This window comes from Trachemys scripta, chromosome 10 (genome assembly GCF_013100865.1).
Source record: "Trachemys scripta elegans isolate TJP31775 chromosome 10, CAS_Tse_1.0, whole genome shotgun sequence".
In the NCBI taxonomy this organism is placed as follows: Eukaryota; Metazoa; Chordata; order Testudines; family Emydidae; genus Trachemys; species Trachemys scripta.
This window is the reverse complement of record NC_048307.1, coordinates 84,372,786-84,395,243: the sequence shown is the minus strand read 5'-3', so window position 1 is coordinate 84,395,243 and position 22,458 is coordinate 84,372,786. Positions and strand designations below refer to the sequence as shown.

Here is a 22,458-nt window from a genome sequence, read left to right as displayed (position 1 = left end):
ACTTTATTCTCACTGGGACCAGGTGAAAAGCAGCTGCCCTGGCTTGTTATATTTCCCTCTGGGTGAGGCTGTAGGAAGCTGGGACTGACACATCTTTTCCTTTGGGCTGTGACCCCAAGGTAGGTGGGTCCCATGACACTACTGCTCGCTGCAGGGGTAACCGAGGGAAATCTTGTGGCCTGTGATATCTCCGATGCCGTGATCCTGCCAAGGCAGGCAGGCACTTGTGCCTCTCCAGTGCCACTTGTGTGGCTCTGACTGTAGCGCCAGGGCTCAGACGGCTCTTCCTGGTGCCATCCCTAGCGCCAAGCGAGGTCAGAGGCTGTGATGTGTGGGTGCCTCAGCCCACGGAGTTAGTCTGCTCCTTTCAGAAATAATGCCAGAGTGCTGAGTTTGATGTGTGAGTGATACCAGAGAGGGATCCTAATTCAGTAAGAGAAAAGGTGGTGGGAGTTTTATTATTCAAACATGAAATAATTTCCTTCTTTCACATGCACCGTGCTTCCCGAGTTCTGTCTGGGAATAAATCCGTCAGAGTGGTACAATGAACCCCCAGGTATACGTTCCAGCAACTCCCGGAATTAGATTTTAATTGTATATGAACTGACTTTCACTGCTTCTAGCAGGAGCAGAATCCTCTGCTCTAGTCACATGAGTGACTTCAGCCGACTGCCTGCCTGATGTGGGAAGGTTTAGCCCCCATGTCTTCAAACCTGAAATTGGAATGCAAGGTACAATTACAGAGAGGATTTAAACTGCAGTTCACTAATCCAGCTGGCTGGAGAAGTGAAACAAAACCCCCAAAGGTCCAACTCTCCGAACTGGCCAAAAGACAGATACTGCCTGCAGAGTTCCCTACAGAAAAGTGCATTGCACACAAAGATGCTTTTGATCCTGGCCCTGGCCCGTGTCCCACTGTCCCTGAGCTGGCGAGGACTCGGGGCTGAAATCAGTGATAGGAAAGATGGTGGAATGTAGATCCTCGTATGCTCATTTCGGGCCTGCTCCCCCGTTGTAGCCATGTGAAGGGGAAGCTAAGTGCCTGTGACTTGCACTCACACTGTCTTCTGGCTCCTGACATGGATCCCTGCTACTTTATCTTTCACCTTCTTAAATCCTCACGCTTCAGGGCAGAAACCGAGCTCTAAGAAATGAAACTGATTAAGGCAGAGACTTCCCTACAGGTAGGTCACCCAAAATTACCTCCTGCTGAGTTTATTGCTCTTTCCTCTGAAGCAGTCGGTGCTGGCCAGTGTCAGAGCCGGGAGACTGGGCTAGCTGGAGCCCTGCTGGGACCTGCTTTGGCAATTCCTACGTTCTTCCTGTTCTCGGGGTGTAACTGGGACCCATTGGGAGAGTGGGGGTAGGCAACTCTACGGGGTTCCAACTTCCACCTCCTGGCACGTCCCGTCTGAATGTGCGCTACAGGAGAGGCAGTTTCTGGTGCTGCTCCAGCCCGTGAGCGGTGATGGGAGTCGAGCTCAAAGCCGTTCTAGTTCCCAGGGTGGAAGGCTGGTTGCTGCGATGTGGGGCTTTGCTGGGCAGGGGGTGTACAGTGCGGGGTCCCAGGGCTCAGCGGGAATACAGGGGATCACTGGGGAACACAAAGTTGGAGTGTGACCTGAACTGACCAACACAGGGAGGTTCGCTGGTTCAGCACAACGGGCTAGAGCAGGGAATGTGACGGTAGCAGCCTTCAGCTTTGACACTGCATGTTTGAGCCTTAAATGGGACTCTCCAGATTTTTGGGCTCCTTAATTTTTACCGGTAGGTTTTAGGGTGTGTGTTTATCTTGAGGACACAGTAGGTGATGCCTCCCTTCCTCAAGTCAAGGCTGAACAAATCCCCCAGCTCCTAATCGCTGGGCCATTCAGCCTCTCAAAAGAAAACATTTAGGTACGTGTATGGCCTCATCACCCCCGGATCTGAGCAGCTCCCAAACTGATATAAAGAACAACCAAAAGCTCGCTGTCTTCTCCACCTGTACAAGTAGCTTGAAAGTCAGCAATGCATTCCTTCCGCCTCTCCCTCCAGCTGCCCCATGCGAGCCAATGGTCAGAAGAGCTTGCTGCAGGAAAGCGAAGTCAAAGAAATACTCGCATGTCGTTCTGAGCACAGTGTGGTCTGTTGTGGCTCTGGGTTCCACCGTCCAGGCCCCGCTCTTGTGAAAGGTTTCACGCCCACACTCTCAGACCTTTCCTCACTGCCTGTCAGGTTCGTTGCTCCAGTGGAGTGGAGCTGCCATGGGAAGTCCGGGTTGCAGAGGGAGAGACAATCTCTCCGGTAGCTCAAGCCATTCCCATGGTGGGCGTTGACTAGCAGAACAGAAGCCTCTTTGCTCAGTGGGGAGCGACGGCAAAGAGCAGAGCACCTGGCTGTTGGGTTTGTGGAGACCAGTGTTGCGAAGCAGAGAGGCTGCTGAAGTTTGTACCAGTTGGAGACTTTTAAGATGCCTTGGCTTCATGGGTTACAGTGCTGGAGCCTAGAGATCACAAATGCATGAATCACAGGGGCCAGATCTGTGCCTGATGGGGTGAAGTGTTCAGACTTCTGGCCAGTCTGGGTAACGACGGGCATTGTTTGCAGCCATGGCTATTTGAGCATCCAGAAGCGTCGAGGCGCCCAGACGGGCACGGAGGCTGTGAACTGACTTTAGCATCATTAAAAATTCAGTCACTTCAGCAAGAATGCTGAGCCTGTGAACTCCGGTCCCTCGGGCAAATACTTACACAGGCAGTGATGTTCCTAGCCCATAGTACACCCCTCTCAAGTGTCCCGCATTGTGCAGGACATCCTGCATCTGGCCTGACTTGTAAAGTAGTCCTGTGGTCCCAAATTGCCATTGGGAACTCCTGCTCCAGCAGCTAGACGCACCCATGCCCGACAGCAGTGGTAGATCCCACCTTCTCCCACTCTGCATGTACCGCACGCCACCCCACATCCTTCCAGGACAGCGTGCAGCTGACAAAACGCTCCATGGGGCTGTCGGGGACCAGGCTGGGCTGCAGGGGTGGGTATCCAGGACAGGCCCCAGGGGGAGGGGGAGGGGAGGGGGGGGGGGGGGGGGGAGTTCGGACACGGGGGGAGTCTGGGGAGAGGGCGTGGACTGGGGGTCTCTGACAAGGACGAAGGGGGTCTTGGGGAGAAGGGAGGGACACAACACAATAACAGTGAGCATTAGAGTAAATGAACTTTTTATTTTGTTGTAAATAGCAACTTTCTACATAAAGTGTGCTGCTGTGCACAGAGTGCTGGTTTGGTTTCAGGATCAGAAGTTCCAGGTTGTTTGTTTGTTTAATAAAACAGTGTGTTCACTACAGAAAAAATGATGTTCCTCAGGGTCCCTCATTTCCGAGGCCAGGGGGTCAGAGCTAGACTGTAGGACTTAAATTCCCATGTCAGTTTCAGCTGGGGAAGTTAATGTTCTCTTCTGTCTTAAACAGCTAGGTCCTGTTCTGTGTGCTGTGAAACAGCCACCGTGCCCTTCCCCAGAAATAACCGCATTTCACTGGGGGAGGAAGTGATCCCCATGTACAGCCTGTAAAACAGGGCCGGTTCCATTGAGAGATGAGAAAAGAAAACCTCCATTTACATCTGGATGCTGCGAAAAGGCTCATTTCCATAGCTTTCAAAGCCTTCCTTTCTGGAGTTACATTTACAGCGTAATTATGTTGGAAGCTTAATTAAGTTCCCAGTACGGTAAAACGTATCAGCCTTAAATCAAAGGCGCTGGAGTGGTGCTGGGCCCAGTTCACTCATGCTCTCCCAGCTTGTCACAAGCAATGTAGCAAACACCACAGCCAGGCCCCTGAGGGGCGGAAGCACCCACAAATACAGAGCTCTGGCCATGTGTCATTGATCTATAATTATTGGTGGGCGACTGCCCTAGCTGAAGCCTGTGTGAAAAGATCTAAGTCACGACCAGATCCTCCAGAAGAACAAGCCGGATGGTGGCCTTGAGCCTCCAGCTGAAAAGAGTGCGACGAGCCCTGAGGAGGGGAGAACCTGCTCAAAGCTCGGGGGTAACCCGGCCGCTTGAAAGCTTTCATCCGGAACTTTTGAATTGTAACGATAAATGGCCTGGTTTCAAAAACAAATATTCATGGGGGGAAAATCATTTTTTCAGACTTTCCTCAAAAAACTAAAAAATTTAGATTTTGAAACTGAATTCTTTTCTGTTTTTGTTATTTCCTGCTTTTAAGCAGCAAAATGGAAAGCGGAATAAATGGAGAGAATAAACAATCGGGGGGCTCGTTTTTATTGAAAAATCAGACATTTTGATTTTTTAATAAAACATACTTGCCATTTTTGACCAGCTCTAAGTCCCAGAGTCACATCAGCCTTTTGTTTCAGCAAACTGTGAGAGCTGGGTTGCTGCAAATCTTTTTAAAACCGTATTCCCTTGGTAGCCCTGGAGCAGGATGAGAATTGCTCTCAAATGAGAGCTGTCATTGTTGGTACAACATAAGAGCCCGTTTAGTTAGAATCACCCTTGAAGAAATGGGTTAAATTACAGGAAAAAAGAATTTGCAAAATCTCAAACTTCACAAGCTCTGCACAAGCGTATTAAAAAAGGAAACATAATGGAGATGGAGAAATAAGTGTGTGTGTAAATAGCTCTGTAGTTTGATAAACAAACAGGTTCTGTATCGGAGATTCTTCGTCATCAGTAATAGCATCTTCAGGGGGAAAGAAAAATAAGTCAGTGCGAAGAAAAGACAGTTTCTTAATTCTGCTGCGGTATGGATTTGTTCCTGAGGAAAGCAGCTGCCATGTTCTGCAGGAAAATCCGTTGTGGCGGTCTTGCAGCGCTGCATCCATGCCCCACGGAGGTTTGAGTTTAGACTCCTTGGCAGAGCAGCGAGATGTTTTGTATGCATAAAGTGAGAACAATGTCCCCTTCCTGACAGTGCAGCACGCCTGCATGACGTATGCAGAGCCGGCAGCCATGCTGCCCACAGTGCTGAACACCATGGCGTGCTGGAGGGAGGGAGTTCCTGAGGGAAAGAGGGTGACTTTGTTTCTCTTGCAGCAAGATGGAAGGATGAATCTTGTCCATGGGATCAGCAGTGGAAAGGGACTCAGGCAGACATCTCAGGAGGAAAATCTTCGTGAGATGGTGGGAATAACCCTGCGTTAGGTGGTGAAATCAGCACAAAACCACTGGCATTTTCAGAAAAGTTCTGGAGATGTCACCGAATGCATGCGAACTCTGAGGGGTGAAAAATTCTCCTTTCCGTGACCGGAACAAAACTCTGAAAAGTTCTAGAGGCTTTGAATTCTAGAACCCCCAGAGTTCTGGATTTGAATTCTAGAACCCCCAGAGTTCTGGGTTTTAGGTTCAGGCTGGGGCCACCTCTTCCCCACGCATCCCTACCCTTCCCTGTGCTGGGCACTGTAGCTAACGCACTAGAGCGGGTTTATGGCACGCATTCCTATTTCACTAGTGGGGGAGAGCGTCAGGACTAAGCTCTCTTGCAGATCTAGTTAGAAAACTGCAGCAGTCCGAGAAGGGTGACAGATTCCCACCTCTGAAAGGACCATGTGTTGGAGCATGTGAAGAGCCTGCCCCACGTGGAGTGACGTACAGGAGTTCGCTCGGGGTCAGGAAGAAGTAGAGCAGATGCTGTTGGTATCCAGTGATGTGCCAGTTACTGAGACAGGGTGGCCAGCCAACCCGGTCTTGTTCTAGAGGATAGGCATTACGTCAGTCTTTCTCACAGGCCTGTATAACCAGCCATAGCAGACGGTTTGTGCAATACACTCATGTGCTCTCTGCATCTGCCTGGAGCTGCAGATCAAAGCCACCTGCAAACTCCGGAAAGCACAGCACTCTGCTCCCGGCCTGTGCCCAACCTCCCCCCGCCCCCGCCGCCATTGCACTGGACTCCTTCATTTCTGAGTTGAATGAAGAGACCTCGTCCTAATCTACAAGGGCCAGGACTGGAGATGTCAGAGGCTGCTTCTCTATCCACAATGACCCACCAAGACAAGTGCTGTCTGCGGGCCCGCTGCAGCTAGCCAAGCCCAGACTAAGGTTCTCAGACATGGGGGCCCAGCGTTTCCAGCAGTGGGACCTGGCTTTGGGAGTGCTGTGGAGAGGAGACCAGACTGAGGCCGCACCTGTCCCAAGTCCAGGTTTAACTGAAAACCTCTCCTCTCCTCAGTAGTGACACCTGGCTCTGGCCACCCCAGGAGGTGCCTGGCATGGGAAGTTAGGATGAAAAGAGAGAGTGGAGGTGGAGGAGGATCAGAACAGGCTGTGGGGGACGTGGGAATGGGGGCAGATGGAGAAGAGCACCTTCGGGGAACACTTGGGGCTACCTTGTCCAGCACTTGGAATATCACTGTGATGAGCAACTTATGGCAGGTCTGTAGATAGGCATGCCTGACCCTGAGTGACTGTTCGCACCTGACCCACAATAAATCCTTCCAACCAGGGAGGGAATTGCTGTGAAACGCGTGTGTCTTGTCTGCTAGCTGACAAAATATCCAAATTCAAAAATAAATGGGCATGGTCCCTAACCGAGCTACTGTCTGTCTGTAATTACTGTTCACGCTTATGTGGCTCAGTGGAGTTTGTGCCAGCTGGCGTCCTGTTTCCTGGAGTTCTCAGAAATATTTAGACAAATCAGAGAATAGCAGGGTTGGACGGGACCTCAGGAGGTATCTAGTCCAACCCCCTGCTCAAAGCAGGACCAACCCCAACTAAATCATCCCAGCCAGGGCTTGTCAAGCCTGACCTTAAGAACCTTTAAGGATGGAGATTCCACCATCTCCCTAGATAATACAGGTGAGTAAACTGCAAGCTGTTAGGTTTTTGCAGAGATCTCTATTAAGTCAGGTTTCTTGCTAAACTTTACTACCAAGCAGCAGCTAATGGCAGAAAGAGCATGTTCTAGCAGGGTTTGTATTAGTTCAGTGTTTCAGTGGAGTGTCTGACATTCGAGTACGTTACCTGTTTCCTAGGAGACAACAGGAAAGCTCATGAACAGCGAAATCCTAGTGCCTGTGCTGGCTGCCACCATGATCACAATTAACACAAATACTGTAAATGTCAAGGGAAGCTAAATATAGTTCGCACACTGAGTCTTATTGTGCTGTTGTCCGTTAGAGCCTTGCGCTCTGATTGCTGCAAGCACATGGCGTGGGGCCTGCACTGAATGTCAAAGCAAAGTCAGGGCATCAGGGATTTAGTTTAGGATGCGCTGTGCAATGGATGTCCATGGTCATGCCTCTCACTTCCACTCGAACGTGGGCAATGGCCACAGGGGCTTGCCGTTTGTACTCCCTGGGCCAGCTCGGCCCCATGGGCCAGGGTGAGATTTACTCCGAGAAGCACTCACCTGGCTTCTCTCCTGGGTAGCTGCAAGCAGATCGCCCTGAATGTATATGGCAGGTCCTATATGGCAGTAACAGAATCCAGTCGGACCCTCTTCCCTGCCTTTTTCTCACTTCCACCTTCATTCCCATGTACAACGTGCTGGCCTGGCCTTCCCACAAGGCGCCACTCTCTTGTCTGAAGCTTTGGTTCCAATACGTTTGCTTTGCGGGCTCCTCTTAGGCAATATTTCAATGAGCTTCGTAATGAAATGAAACATGGATGATCATAAAGTGAAAGTTCAGTTCTAGTGACCCTAATGTGGTAGTAACAATAGTATCTTTGTTTTTGCAGCATTATTTTACTGTTAGTTTCAACCATGATAATCAGAAAACCCTGGAGCTGAGGACGGAGGATGCCAAAGACTGCGATGAATGGGTAGCAGCGATAACTCACGCAAGGTATCACCTTCTGAAATCGCAAACACCAGGTGACCTGGAGCAGCTCATTTGGCTGCCAGGTGCAGAGCGGCAGTTTCAGAGTCCAGACGCGATGGCGGTTCAATTCATGGAAAAGGATGGTTTGGTGAAGGGGGCCAAAATGTCGCAACTCTCTGTTGCTTAAACAAGCTGCAGTGGGTCGACCTGGGACTTGCTCTTGCAAGAGGCCGATGGATCTGAACGCCCGCTGGTGTCACTGGGAGTTGAGGGAGCGCAGCAGCTTCATGGGAGCAGGCCCCAGGGAGAAGAAAGGGGTGTGTGCAGGAGGCCCAGTTCAAACCCTACTGCTCAGGGGGAGACAGAATTCTAAGGGCCTGATCCTGCAAGCTGCTCTGTGTGGATGGATTCCAGGTAGGTGCACCCGCAGGCAGCCGCTGGCAGGATCTGGCCCCGGTTAATAGTCGCCTCTCTCTGACCTGACCGACTGGCCAAGGGATTAGACCTATCTTTGGTTTCAGAAAAAGTTACTTAATTTTTGTTCTGATCTAAAGAAAATCTGCAAAGAGCAAAGATGAAAGAACAGCAACGGAGAGAACTAGATATTCAAAGCCCAGGTTTTCCTGCTTTGAAAAGGGGAGTGCAGCTCAGTTGCAGTTCTTGGGTGGGAGAGTCCGTGCTGGCCACAGCCTGCAGCGCTAAGGAGAAGTACCCAGGTGGGGGTGGGGGGAGAAGATGCGTAGTATTTGTGGGACGTTAGATAAAAATGTCTGGTGCTGTCTCTGTAAGAAAATCAAGAGCCAGCGTCTGCCCTTCTGCTAAATTCATGGAACTTGACTGGCAGGTGTGACGGGAGAGGGGAATCTGGCCCTGAACGTTTTAATCTCTTTGCCATGTCTCTAGAAGTCACGCTCTCACTTCAGGAAATAGTCAGGGTTTGATCCAGATTCTCACTTGTCAGTCAGTTCTGACTGAGTGTGCGCAGCCCGGCATGTCCACACCCCACGGCAGAGAAGGGCATTGCCTGGTGGAGGAGGCTTCTTGCCTGGTGATAAGGAGCCAGGAAACACTGCAGGAGTGGCCCTGATCCTGCGTAGCTTTACTCATCAGAATCACGTGAGCAAAGTTATGCACATTAAGAGTCTGCAGGATCAGAACCAGCAGAGCCCGATCCCCCGTGACGTAGTATGGCAAGACTTTCAGCGAGCCCTTGGCCTGAGTGAGGCTTGCAGGGTCAGCGTTGGCCGAGCTTGCAATGGTACCTGAGCGCCTCCCCCCACAGCAGGTACCAGAGCACAGGCTGAGCGAACTGCAGGGAATAGAGAGCAAGGAGGGAAAGGAGGATGGAAGGGGAGGAAACATTTTAATTGATGTGTCTATATAACAGTTATAGGAATCTTGCTACAGAGCATGAAGCTTTAATGCAGAAGTACCTCCATTTACTTCAGATTGTGGAAACCGAGAAAACTGTTGCCAAGCAACTAAGACAACAGATTGAAGATGGGGAAATCGAGATTGAACGTCTGAAATCGGAGGTAAAGAGCCCAACTCTCCAATGATACTGATCATTCTGAATTCAAAGCAAAAGGCACTGTTGGTTCATTTCCAGTAGGTTACAGGAAACATGCAGGTCAGGTCACTTGGTCATATGGGTGTATTTATCACCTCATTTATTCTGGCATAATGGCGAGAGAAATGGACCATAGTCATTAAATGGATGGAGTTACACCAGGAAGTGGATTTGGCCCTATGCGTTTATATTGTCCTACTCAGGGTCCCTGCAGTGGATTGTCAAGGTGTTTTCTAGTATCATTGGCAGTCTTGGTTGGTCTAGCTGTGTTGGTCCCAGTACATTAGAAAGTTGCCCACCTTGTGTTTCTAGGGTCATGAAATTTTCAACAGAATCTGTGATCCCATCTGAACGAATGACCCCTCTGACTCTCCCCTGCCTGCCCCTCGGGTGGTTATGTACAGCAGTGCAAAGGAGCTGTAAAACATTCACTTTTGGGAATTGGAGGCATGCCATGCCCTTTGCAGTTACTTTGCACAGTTGCCAGTGACCACAAGAGATGCAAGGCAGTGAAAATTCGGCACTCTATTTCTAACAATTAGCGGCAGCAGTGAAGTCTATCAGATGCATGCGTCTGCCTAATGCTTGGCATAGAATGCCTGTTTGGGCTGTATGTGACACATAGGGGAGTGATTTAAAAAGCTGATTATATTTTACAGGCAAAGGTTAAAGCTGGTGGTTTTGGGTGGTGGGTGGAGAAAAGTAGAGAATTTCTGTGTTATTTTTGTCCATTATTCTATGTAACACAATAATTAGATGTCCATTTACTGTGAAAACTTACATAAAGAAGTCAACAATTAGATGGCTAGAGAGAAGGAAAAGGAAAAAACATGAAAATGGATATGCCCTGCTGTTTCTAGGGCCAGGTCAAGCTTTGTAAGTGAATCTCCCTTTGCTATATACAAACTGCCATCACTTTGGTACCTAAATACATTCAGGGCAATGCATGTTAATGAATGCTTTACATTAAATTGACAATTCACTAAGACTAAGCAAGTGGCTTTAAACAGAGAACAGCTCTGAAAGCATTTCTAAGTGCTGCATTGCCTTTAAAACATTGCAGTTGTGGCATATGCATCAACTTAATGCACTGTGATTGTAAACGTGCAGGATACAGCAGGAATAGAGACGATGGAAATTAAAACACGCAAAACGGCAAAACACAAACATTATTCAGCAGAGCAATACTGAATACAAAAGGGGGAAATCATTAAGGTAACTTAGACTGAAGGCAAAAGTCTGGGGGTCTATTATACTTTATATATTTGCCTCTATTGTTAAGAGTATAAACATACGGGGGTATGTTCCCCAACTTGATTGGCATCCCATTAATGATACCATACGCTGTACAGATGACTAAAAGGAGAATTACACCTCATAAGCGCAATTCCGTATCTCTTGTTTTACCATTTTTAATAGATTTTTAAGCTGATGGTGTTGTAATAATCAGGGTGAACCAGTAGGTGGCACTCTTCCTTGAGCCCCTACTGACTACTGTCCCAATCTTACAGCACCGTGTTGGATAACTTTGGGGTGAGTCATAACTGGAGGAGGGCGGGAAACAGTTTCCTTCTCCTGCAAGAATTTTCAAGATTTAGAAGATTTTTCCCATCCCAAATTGGTATGAAAATACACATCTCGAAAATAATAACAAACCAATGAGCTGAACATTTTTTGGATCTGGTCAATCAGAATGAAACGTTTTAATAATTTCAACATGTTTGGTTTAGATTTTTTTCTTTTTATATTTTTTACCTTTTTTTTTTTTTTAGTAAAAATTATCTAAAATTTCGAAACACAAAGTTGTGCTGAACTGAAACAAAACCGTTCAGTTAGCGAATGTCCAAGTGGGACGTTTTGACAACTTTGAAACTTTAAAAAAAAAAAAGTTCTGATTGGGAGATTGGTTGAAACGGACCCTTGATGGACAATTCCTGACCCAAGGCGCTGGCCAGGAGGGTTGTTAACGATCCCATGGCAGTGTTCGAGGCGAAAGAGTCAGCCCTGGGATTCTGGTGATTGGGATGCTGGGATACTGATTCTTCCTTTTTACATTTTAATGGTGCTTGATCACAAAAGTCTCTGGGTGCCCGGGCACCAGCACCCCCCCAAAGTAATGAAAGGGACTCCCTCTCCCCCAGGAACTATGCCTGCCCCCCTCCCAACCCAGCCTGCCCCAGCCAACAGCCCAAGGACAGAGAGAAGCTTTGGGCCACGTCCTACAAATCAACACACTCTGTTGGCGCAGCGGGGGGAGAGAACTCCATAGCTGAGGGGCTTCTCCGCCAAGAACGCTTGGTCACCAGCTGCCTTGCCCTGAAATCTGGTGCACGGTCGCTCAGTCTTCCCAGCTGAGCCCCGCTGTCTGTGCAGAGCCTAAAGCAGAACCAGCGTCTCGGCCAGGACCCCGGGCTTTCGAGATCAGTGCAACACTTTGAATTGCACCAGAACTGAACAGGCACGCAGAGCAGCTGGCAAAACCGTGGTGTCCTGGGCTGTCTGTGGCTGATTCCACTCTGCAGGGCTGGCAGTGAGAAAAACACACTCCACTCTCTGGACCCTGGGTGCAAGCTGCTGCATGCCAGAGGCAGAGAAGTGAGCTCTTCTGAAACACCGGGATGAGTCAGGCAGAAACGTCCCCTCTGCAAGGGCGAGCTTGCAATAGGCAAAGGGGGAGTAAGCGCCATCCACAGCATCCGCCGTTTGGGGGCAGGATTTTAATGAGAATGTCACCGAGCCCCAATCCTGCAGTTGGCTGCACCTGTGGGGAAGTGCGCCCACTGCAGGACACAAAGGCCGAGCTGACCCTGAGGAGCTCTGGAAAAACAACCCCGCGGTCCGGTTTACGGAGTTGTTGTAACGCAGGCGTTATTATTTGCAGTCGCCACTTCCTAAGTGTTAACACTTGGGATTAAAAAGAACTGGCTGGGGTTTAACCCCTGGGCCTGCTGGAGATGGTAAATGAACCCCATTGACCCATCGCAGTTGTTAAATACAAATACAGCTGTTGCTGCTCTCCAAAGCGACGTATGACGGGCGCTATCCTAATTAGATCCATTTTCTGCTGTTCATCTCAGCTGGGCCAAGTTTTCCAGCCCTCCTGTCCCTGGGGATTAAGGCCTCAGTGCTAATTATTGACATTTTTAATAAGGCAAATATGGGAGTTGTGTGCAAACCCTAAAATTGGCCAAGGGATTATGGATTAAAAATGCCAAGCAATCAATAATCTAGGAACTGGCCAAGTGTTAGCAGTTAATTAGCACTTCTCTGAGCCCAAATGCATTGGATTTTACCTTGTGGTGTTTTTTTCCCCCTCTTCCGTGTTCTTTGAAGTAGAGATCAAATAATCAGATTCTGCTTTAATGTGCAAATTCTGCTTCCTTGATTTAAAAAAGGAAGAAAAGAAAACCCAGCCTGTTCCCACCCTGGGTATTAGTCAGATGATGTAAGCCTCGCTCCCAGCTCGGAAAAGTCAGTTCACCCATTAGTTGGTAGAAAAAATGAGATAATTCAGTTTTGTCGTTAATGTGCTGTCTTTGATAAACGCTAATTATTAATTAATTACGCCGTTTTGCGGCTGGCCCCGTGGCGCAGTTGGCAGAGCTGGGGAGACCTGCTTCCAAGCGAGGCATCTGCTATTCTGGAGCCAAACCTTAGAACTCCTGGTGCTTGGCCTAGCAAGGGGCTGGGAGCAGTGTGGAAGAGATACTCAGGCCAGATCCTGCATCGTTCTGATTGCTTCCGAGTAGTGCTCAGAGAACGTGAGGGTCCTCAGAACCCCTTGGGAGCGCTCAGCACTTCGCAGGTTTGGGCCCTGAGGCCCCAATTCAGAAAAGTGTCCCTGTTCAGCAAAGCGCTTGAGTATGCACATCAATCAAGTGGATTGAAACACATACTTAAAGTTAAGCACATGCTGCAGTGATTTCCTGAATCAAATGCTTCGTGCTAGAACAGAGCCGTGGTAGTCTGCGTTGCTCTGTCTGAACCGCTGCAGCTGGCTGTGCAGTGAAAATTCAGCTGCAAAGCGACCTGTCTTCTGTGAGTCATAAAACAAGGGCTGGAAAGGGAGATCTGAAAAGTAAAAGAGGGCCCCGGAAGGACGGGAAAGAACAACTTTGCTCCATCTTGTCTTTCCTTTGAATCAGCAATTCCTTGGTTTGGAAAGCCCCATACCCGTATGGAAAGGCCTGATGGAATTGGATAGAGAATGTTACCACCTTTCTGTAGCGTCTGTAATGCAGCCTATAGAAGTATATTGCAGAAGTGCAATTTCTTTAGGTTGGTTTAAAATTCTGTAGAAAGGCACCCCATTGCTTATTAAATTTTATCCTGTTAAAAATCCCTTCAGTAGGAACCTATTCAATTTTTAAAGGGACTTACTGATTTCATCCCTAGTAAATTCTATAGGGCTTTATAGGGATATGGAAGAAATGTTTCCTGTTACGGATACAGTACATGTTCTGTCAAGATCCCGTTGCCCATGATTCTAACCGCTTTGTCAGAATGGTCTTGGCGCAGTTCAAACCCTGCAGAACTAAAACGAGTTTTCAATTATTCACCATTTCGCATGAACATTTACATTTTCATTTTCAAAAATGTTCAGTTTTGTTTTTTTAATCTTCCTCCCTTCCTTTCTCCTTTTCCTCCCCCTTCCCCTTTTTCCCCATCTTGCCACTAAAAACAGGGCAGGAAAAGAGGGAATGGGGGAGGGGAGAAAACCCAATAATCCATCTAAATGTTCGTGCGAAATTGTGAATAATTGAAAACTCGTTCCTGTCTGAAAGGCGCAGGATAAAAGTGACTTGGGAATTTTCTGCAATTTCTTCCCACCCCATTTCTTGACAAGCTCTGTCCAGAGACTTTATCATAGAGCAGTTGCCCAGTTTTGCATTTGGTATCTGGCAATATTTCTAGCCTAGAACTGTTACATCCTATTTCCCATTTTTTAAAATATCTTGGATAAAATGTGTTCAGCCTATATTTCAAATATGTTATCCTACATACAACTAGTTTAGTTTGTTGATATTTAGAATACTCTTGTCTTTTCATCAGTGCATCGTTAGTGCTTTCTCATTAGAGGCAGAATCAACATGATCTGTTACATTTGTAATTTAAAATGGAATCAGGGCTAGAGCTCAGCGTTGTACCGGAGTCGAATGATTTTATCACACAGTTCACTTCTGGCCCTTGCAGTTACTGGCTGGTGCATGCAGGTCACTGGGGACAGGCCTTAGTTCACACACGTATTTTCACTTCCTGCGCTTGTGCACGGAGCTGTCTCGCTGGACCTTTTGGTCAGTTTGTTTTCCTGTGTGTTTATAGATTGCCTCCTTGCTTAAAGATAACGAGCGCATCCAGTCCACTCAGAGCAGCGCGCCAAGTGACGATGACAGCGATATCAAGAAAATCAAAAAGGTTTGTTTTGTCACGTTAAAGATCCGTTCGCAGAAGTTGTGACTAAACCCTGGCGCTGGGTACTTGCGACTGACCTGCAAGGAGCCGTGACGTGAGCACTTGACTTGAAATGTATTTCAGGGAATGAAGCTTGATCTTTGCGACCTGCTGCGGTGTTGATTGGGCTGGGCTGTTTGACGAGCCGTCCCCGCTCTATGAATTCAGGAAGGGGAATGCTGCTCTGTAAAGCTTTCTGCTAATTGTCTCTGCCTTCTTCAGTACTGACCACTTCTGCTGTTGGTGTGGGCACCTCACCGCCCTACTGTGTCAGCGCGTAGACGAATAGCCCCGTCTTAAATCTTGCCATTTCGGTGTAGTGGGGACCTGTGAAAAGCAGGATTCCCTACAGGCAGAGATTTACAGACTCGGAGATGCTGCAGGGAAATTGTGTTAGAATGAATTCTTCCTTGCAGAGAACAAATAATCCTTTAAAGCAATCGCCATTTCTTACACAGCCTGCTCCAGTATTTCTAAAGCTGCAAGCAGAAAACGGGTTAAATCTGACCATTGCAGGAGAGCATCGTGGGCTAACTACAACTTGCACAGAAAATCAGCCCGGTCTCTCCTTGGGGTCAGTTTCCCCTGCACAGAGACCTGGTCCTGCAGTTACTCCACCTCCGTGGAGAACCCCCACTGACTGCCGTTAGCGACACATGTACAGGAGAAGGAGTCCTGGCTCTGCCCCCTCCCGCCCCGCTGGTTCGGGGCTGTCGCGTTGTTGGACTGCCTTTGTTTGTTGTGTAGGAGATTTCAGCCGTAGAACATTGCACTTTCAGGTTTAAGTGGGTGTGACTATGGCTAGATCTAGGTACAGATTTGGGTATGTTCTAGATATTTTTTATTGTACATACAAGGATCAAAAGCTTTTTGTTTTTAACGTAGCAAACCTGTCTCTGTATATTATTTTGTGTGTGTGTGTGTGTGTGCGCACGCACAAACCTACGGGTTGATCAATGAATTGGTAGATGGATAGCTCTGTGTTAGGTACTGGGTAGGTTGGGTATTTTCATATCCTCACTGTCCCGCTGACAGTTTGGGGCGCTGTACTTTACCTGTGCAGTGAGGGGTGAAGTGTTAATGGGGTTTTCTTTTCGTCTGATAATGAGCCTTACGTTCATCTTTGTAAAAGGAGAAAGAGGCGATCGTATGCACCAAGAAAGTGCCTTTCAGTGGGTTCTTGTTCATGTCCCAGCAGCGAGGACATAGAGAAGTACAGATAACAGAAACCGTTATGTGCGGGCTCAGCACAAAGCCACATGAACATCATTAGCATACCTGCTGTACAGATGTGTTGTGGTAGAACCTCCACACAATGGTCTGTTAATGGAAGAGCTTTTTGGTCTTTGCACCTAAACTGCTGCATAAATGCTAGCCCAGGCTGACGTGTAAAACCCCTAATGAGGTTGTTAATCTGTTAACAGGTCCAGAGCTTTCTCCGGGGCTGGCTATGCAGGAGAAAATGGAAGACGATCATTCAGGACTATATCAGATCTCCTCACGCTGACAGCATGAGGAAAAGGAACCAGGTTGTCTTCAGCATGCTGGAGGCAGAAGCAGAATATGTTCAACAGTTGCATATTCTGGTCAACAACTTCCTTCGCCCGCTGAGGATGGCAGCGAGCTCCAAGAAGCCTCCCATCACCCACGATGATGTCAGCAGCATATTCCTGAACAGGTGAGCGACGTTCCTGGATGACCCATGCTCAGGGGAAGCTAGTGGTGTACTGATGGGAATGGGATAGGATGCAAAGGAGGGGGGGGCATATGCCCAGTTCCCCCTCCACAACCGGCTGCGTGGTGATTGCAGGCGCTTTTGCTGGGCTTAGAGTGCCTGGTTTCAGTGATTGTCCAACCAAGGAGCACATTCCTATGGCAGGGAGGGCAGGATTGTCAGTGGAGTCACTGGACCTGCCATGGGATTTTGGTCACTCTGATGACCTCCTGCAGGCATGGGCAGTGCCCGGCAGTGTTCCTGATGGAGGGGCTCCTTGGCAGAGCTCCCTGCAGCTAAGCATTCAGAGTCGCCCCTTCTCTCAGGAGCAGGGCTTTCAGAGGCCTGGAGAGAGTGGAGGAGGGAGCGGGAGAATATAAACAGACTCTTGGCCCTCTCTTGCCCAGCGTGTCGCCTACATCAGGCCTTTCCTGCATGGAACCAGATTTAGGAGTTTCTCCTCTAAGCGGCTCACCTACCCATCCCCCAATCCTTTTCTTACTTATCCAGAAACAACTTCCAGTGTCCCACACTGGGGAGCATGAGGCCAGGTGATGAACAAATAGCTCAGGCCTTGAAGAGCAAATAAATGGAGGAATCAGAGCTTCCCTGATTTGCTATAAGGTGCTTCTCATACCCAAGGTTTCCCCTCATTTTTGGATGGCTCCAATGCTTACATCAATCCCACCCACATTCCAAGCGTTAAAAAGTGTACTTCTGGCTCTGCTCCCTGCAATAAGGGCGGGGGCCTGGTATCTAACTAGAAAATGTCAGTCAGCTCCCTGCCACAGGCAGAAATCCAAATGTGCAAAGGGTCTGTTGTGCACGGAGGAGCCATACAGTGAAAGCTCTCAGCAGCGACTGCGTATTCATGCACTCATTGAAAACGGGAGGTGCTACGGACTCCTTGTTTTTCAAAAGAGTTGAGTTCTCTGCCGGCTGTTCTGTCCTGAGACAATGGGAAATGCACCGGTCCTGAAAGCTGAAGGAGTTGAGTTAGTTTGCTTTGGTTTCCATTGGCTTTAGGCAAGAGAGCTGAGGTTATCTCTGTATAACGAATGGGTCACATGAGAAAAAGGAACCAGGTTGTCTTCAGCATGCAGGAGGCAGAAGCAGAATACGTTCAACAGCTGCACAGAAGAAAAAGGGAAGGAGAGAACATAATAGCGGGGAGAGATGTATAGTATGCATCCGAAGAAGTGGGCTGTAGTCCACGAAAGCTGATGCTCTAATAAATTTGTTAGTCTCTAAGGTGCCACAAGTACTCCTGTTCTTCTTTTTGAGTATATAGAGAGCAGGTGTAATCTCTCACCTATGGTCTGCATAATGCTCTGTGCTTCGAGAGATGCTGCATGTCAGAGCCACCGTGGACTGCCCAGAGAGCAATCCAGCCACAGGCCCTGGCTGAGGAGGAAGAATTAAGATGCTTCAATCCAGCCTGGGCCAAACAAAGGCATTGCCAAGTGTGTCACTGCGACACGCCAGGTTTAACAGCATCATCCCTGCTGAATCCGGCATGAGGACATCGACTCTCGGACAGATCGTAATACCAAGTCCTGCTCTAGAGCCGGTCTCGCTCGAGAGAATGGAAACCCGCCGTGGCAGATGTCTGCCCAAGGGCTGGTGTACGACATCTCCTGTAGCACTGTTCAACTCCTCGGTGGCCGGAATACAAAGTTCTTTCAATGGAGTCATTCCTGGCCCACTCCTGTAAGGTGCCCAGTGGATACGCTCAGTCAGATGTCAGCCCTAGCAGGCGTAGGTGTGGGAGGGGAAAGTTTAGCACCATGTTACTATTCTCCCCCTCCCTCCCGTCCACCTCCTACTATACCCCCAAGAAGCTCCTACGCTCCCTGTCTGGGTTGTCAGGCTGCCTGAGCGAGGAGGAGAGGGGAGGGACGGAGAAACCCCAAGCCAGCATCAGCGTTGTTCTCCCAAGGGCCCGTCGGAATTCAGTGCTGGTTTAAGGTGCTGATGCCCGAGTGGTTTTGTTCTGGCTATTTACTTTTGCGGATCATGTGACAGAAAACGGTCCGGCGGAAGCAAGGAGAGACTCTGCAGGGCCCGTGAGGGTGCTGGTCTGGTCTGGGAGAACAGAACTTCGCACTCGCTGCTGTCGGGTTTGTCCCTTGACGGGCTGAACTAACTGACCGAGGGCAAGAAAAATCCCCTAGTGAGTTAAACAGCGAGATGCCAGCTGAACCATGCAGGCCGTGCCCGAGAGGGGTTTGGCTTCCTAATTCCTATGAGAGGACTGGGGGGGGCAGGAAATCTGGAGCCAAACCTCAGGACTAGAAGAGATTGCAGCATCCCCTGGGAAGGAGTCGTAGAGGAGATTGGACAATGGCGCTCTGTCCCCAGAGGTTCTTCAGCGTTAAGGACACGCACGCTCAAGGGGATGCTGCTACCGTTATCTCGCTGCAACTGCCACAACGCTGTGCAGGAAACCAAACCCACCTCACGGGGGATTTTCCAGGGCACGCCCATGGCAGGCAGTGCTGAGTTCACCCCTTCAGGCCAGCCGGTGCCGGGCTGAATGCTCTGTCAGAGGGAGCTGAAACTCCCTGAAACCCTGCTTTCATCACCGCTCCTGTCATCCAGAAAACCACTCGCTCTGTTGCTATGGCTACAGATGCAGTGTATCCTTCACAGCACGGAAAGTGCCAACCCAGCACAGACTCTCTAGCCTGTTTTTCCCCCCATTAGGTTGGGGCCGGTTTTAACTGGGATTGGATTTATGAGCAGTAAAATACCTGTCCTGGGGTGTTGTGAGGAGCACCCCAAGGACAGAGATGGGCCCAGGTGACAGAATTCCAATCCTCACTCTCCCAGAGCTCCAGGCCCATGTGCAGCAGGGGTTTGGCCCATTGTAGAAAGATGGAGAAGCTGCAATTTGGCCCTGGATCTCGATCTGAGCTTTCCCAAACTCTGCAACTGCTCACATCCAGGATTCTGATTCAGGACCATCTTTAATTCTGGGCCTTCCAAGATCTATATCAATGCATTGTTAGACCACTCCTTAGCCCCTATGTTGCCTTGTTTAGCTCACCTGAAGAGAGTCCCTTCCTTTGGAATTAGTGTTGAGTGGATACTGAAAAATTCAGAGAGCTGGTTCACAGACACGTCTAAGCTGATCTGAGCAGCTCCCTCTGGTCCGGGACCCAGGAAATCTCATTAATTTGCTGGTACTTCCCAGTTTTAGGTAACTCAAAACTATACTAAGAAGAGAATTTCCCAGGCTCCTTCTGATTCCAGCTTAAACCAGAAAACGCAGAGCCCTATGGAAATGGGCGAGCGAAAGTTAGCTGACTTTCACGGACCCTCAAAAAGAGTTTGGCTGAGTCAGCAGGGAAGTGTCGTTAGTGTGTTCAGAGGGGCCACACGGGAGAGTGAGCCCTGTGTCCTGATTAGAGTCCAACTCTGGTGATTCCTTTCTCCATGCAGGACAATGGCAGAACTTATTCCCCGCGCTGCTGGCTAGCGCATCCCACCCCAAGCTCGCTGTGCTTCCCCTCTGGGAAATGCAGTCACAGCTCGTGCTCATGCTGTAAGGAGACGGAGTAGGTTGCAGAGGTGATACAGCCTCAGGGAAATCATCAGACATCAGACTGGAAGGGACCTGCTGGGTCATGAGTCCAGTCCCTGCTATCCAGGGCCGGCTTTAGGGAAAATGGCACCCTCCCCCCATCACCCCTGGCCTTCACGGGCTCTCCCCCGCCCCCTCCCCCATCACCTCCGGGCCCCGCTGCCTCCCCCATTGCTTAATTTGTATTGAAAGAGGTGTCAGAGCTCAGCCCCGGCACAAATTAAGCACTGGCAGATCCTTGTTGTGCGAATGCCCATTTCTTCAAACCCCAAATACAGACACAGAACCCACAAGTGACATTTCACTCCTGTAATTGTGACACACACACAAATCAGTTGCTACCATCTTCATTGAGACCGGGCAGAGGTGAGTGGTGCGTCAAACTGTCCACCAGGCACCGATGCCAGCGGGAAGGGAGGGTCCTGACTGATATCCCCGTCAGGCACCAAGAAGCCTGCAAACACCGCAGAGTGAAGCTGAGAGAGGGTGAAAAACAAGGAGAGCAGCATGGCCGCACCCAGCAAAGAAAAACTCTGCAAGAGTCACAGAACTAGTGAGATCTGTGTCCGGGGCAGCAGGTCAGGGAAGGCAGCCGGAAGGGCTTGGCAAGCAGATGGCAACAGTCATTTGTGTGCTGCTGAAAATTAAACAACTCCTTTGCCTCCCTGTCAGCAAAGGAAGATGAGGGACGTGTAGCAGGGGAAAGCAGAAATTCCCCAGAGAAGGAAAAAGCAAAGGGGGAAACTCTAATCAGCATCCTGCCTGCAAACTGGGGAGGAAGAGACCTGACAGCTATCCCAAGCCGGGTGCATCCCGTGCTGAAGGCAAAAGACAAGAAAAACTAGGCAACCGTAACCTACCGAATAAGACACCTGTGCAGAGGGGGGCAGGGAATAGCAGGAGAACTTGCTTACAATAAAGCCAGGTCCCTGGTACAGGAAAGTACAGACCTGCACATTTCAATTCTGCAGGTGGGATGATAGTGATAAAACTAATTATGGCTGTGTAACGATGCGGTTCTGGCAGGACCCAACTGAGAGTGCCAATTCAGGACAAATTGCTCCAACAGGGCAGTTACAGCCCAAGGCTGGGGTTTTTCCACCTCTAAGGCAAACCAAACCAGCCAGACAAAGAGGACTTTGGTCTCACCCCACTGGCTAACCACAAGTCACACAAGCAATTTCCTTAGACACTCCAGTTTTCCAGTATCACCACCAGTGCCACACATATGGGGACAAATGGTTATGAAAACCAATACCCCAGTAAAAGAAAAAAGGCTCTCTCGATCCCAAAGGACCAAGCCCCAGACCCAGGTCAATATATAAATTAGATCTTACCCACAAATCACGCTGTTGCCAATCCTTTAGAATCTAAAATCTAAAGGTTTATTCATAAAAGGAAAAAATAAAGGTGAGAGCTAGAATTGGTTAAATGGAATCAATGACATACAGTAATGGCAAAGTTCTTGGCTCAGGCTTGTAGCAGTGATGAGATAAACCACAGGTTCAAATCAAGTCTCTGGAATACATCCCCAGCTGGGATGGGTCCTCAGTCCTTTGTGTAGAGCTTCCATTTGTAGCAAAGTCCCTCCAGAGATATGAAGCAGGATTGAAGACCAAATGGAGATGAGGTATCAGCCTTATATAGTCTTTTCCAGGTGTAAGAACACCTCTTTGTCCTTACTGTGGAAAATTACAGCAAAATGGAGTCTGGAGTCACATGAGCAAGTCCCTGTATACTTTGCTGAGTTACAAGGCGTATCTGCCTTCTCTCCATGGGTCAGTTGTATAGCTGATGATCCTTAATGGGCCATCAAGCAGGCTAGGCAGAGCTAACACCAACTTGTCTGGGATGTCACCCAGCAGCACAGCATAAGTTTGAAATACAGACAGTATAGAGCCAATATTCATAACTTCAACTACAAAATTGATACACACATATAGACAGCATAATCATAACCAGTAAACCATAACCTTGTCTTAGACACCTCATTTGACCCCCTTTTTACAAGATTTGGTGCCACTACAGGACTTTGGTTGCAACCATGTTCTATATGGTTTCAGATTATATCAATAACGTCACAGGCTGTAATGGTGAAACACGTAGACTGATGAGTTAATCAAGGACAGTCAGCTCTGAATCACAGGAGGGAAATCGTAACTAATTGATGCAAAATTATTTTGGGGTGCTTTGATAGAGAGTGGAATGGAAGCTGGGGAAATCTACGAAGCAGGTGCAAGGTCAAGGCCCACCTGGGCCACTGTGCAGCCTTCTGCTCACCTGATCATTAAACGAAGAAGAGAGACAAGGCAGTGACAGAGCAGAGGCTAGGAGCAGCAGACAGAGGCTCAAGGAGGGTGTTAGAGAAACTGGACAAGC

General features: G+C 48.9%; 1 protein-coding gene across 2 annotated transcripts in view; it reads left to right on the top strand.

Annotated features, from left to right (window-relative positions):
• Positions 1–22,458, top strand: part of RASGRF1 (Ras protein specific guanine nucleotide releasing factor 1) — an 89,588-nt gene that overhangs the window by 17,572 nt on the left and 49,558 nt on the right. The window contains exons 2-5 of one of the 2 annotated variants that reach the window (XM_034784412.1): positions 7,676–7,782; positions 9,146–9,293; positions 14,651–14,743; positions 16,204–16,457. In XM_034784412.1, coding sequence (XP_034640303.1) covers positions 7,676–7,782; positions 9,146–9,293; positions 14,651–14,743; positions 16,204–16,457 — 602 coding nt within the window. Of the gene's footprint in view, positions 1–7,675; positions 7,783–9,145; positions 9,294–14,650; positions 14,744–16,203; positions 16,458–22,458 lie in introns of those variants that run through there. The other variant, XM_034784413.1, reaches the window with a different exon arrangement.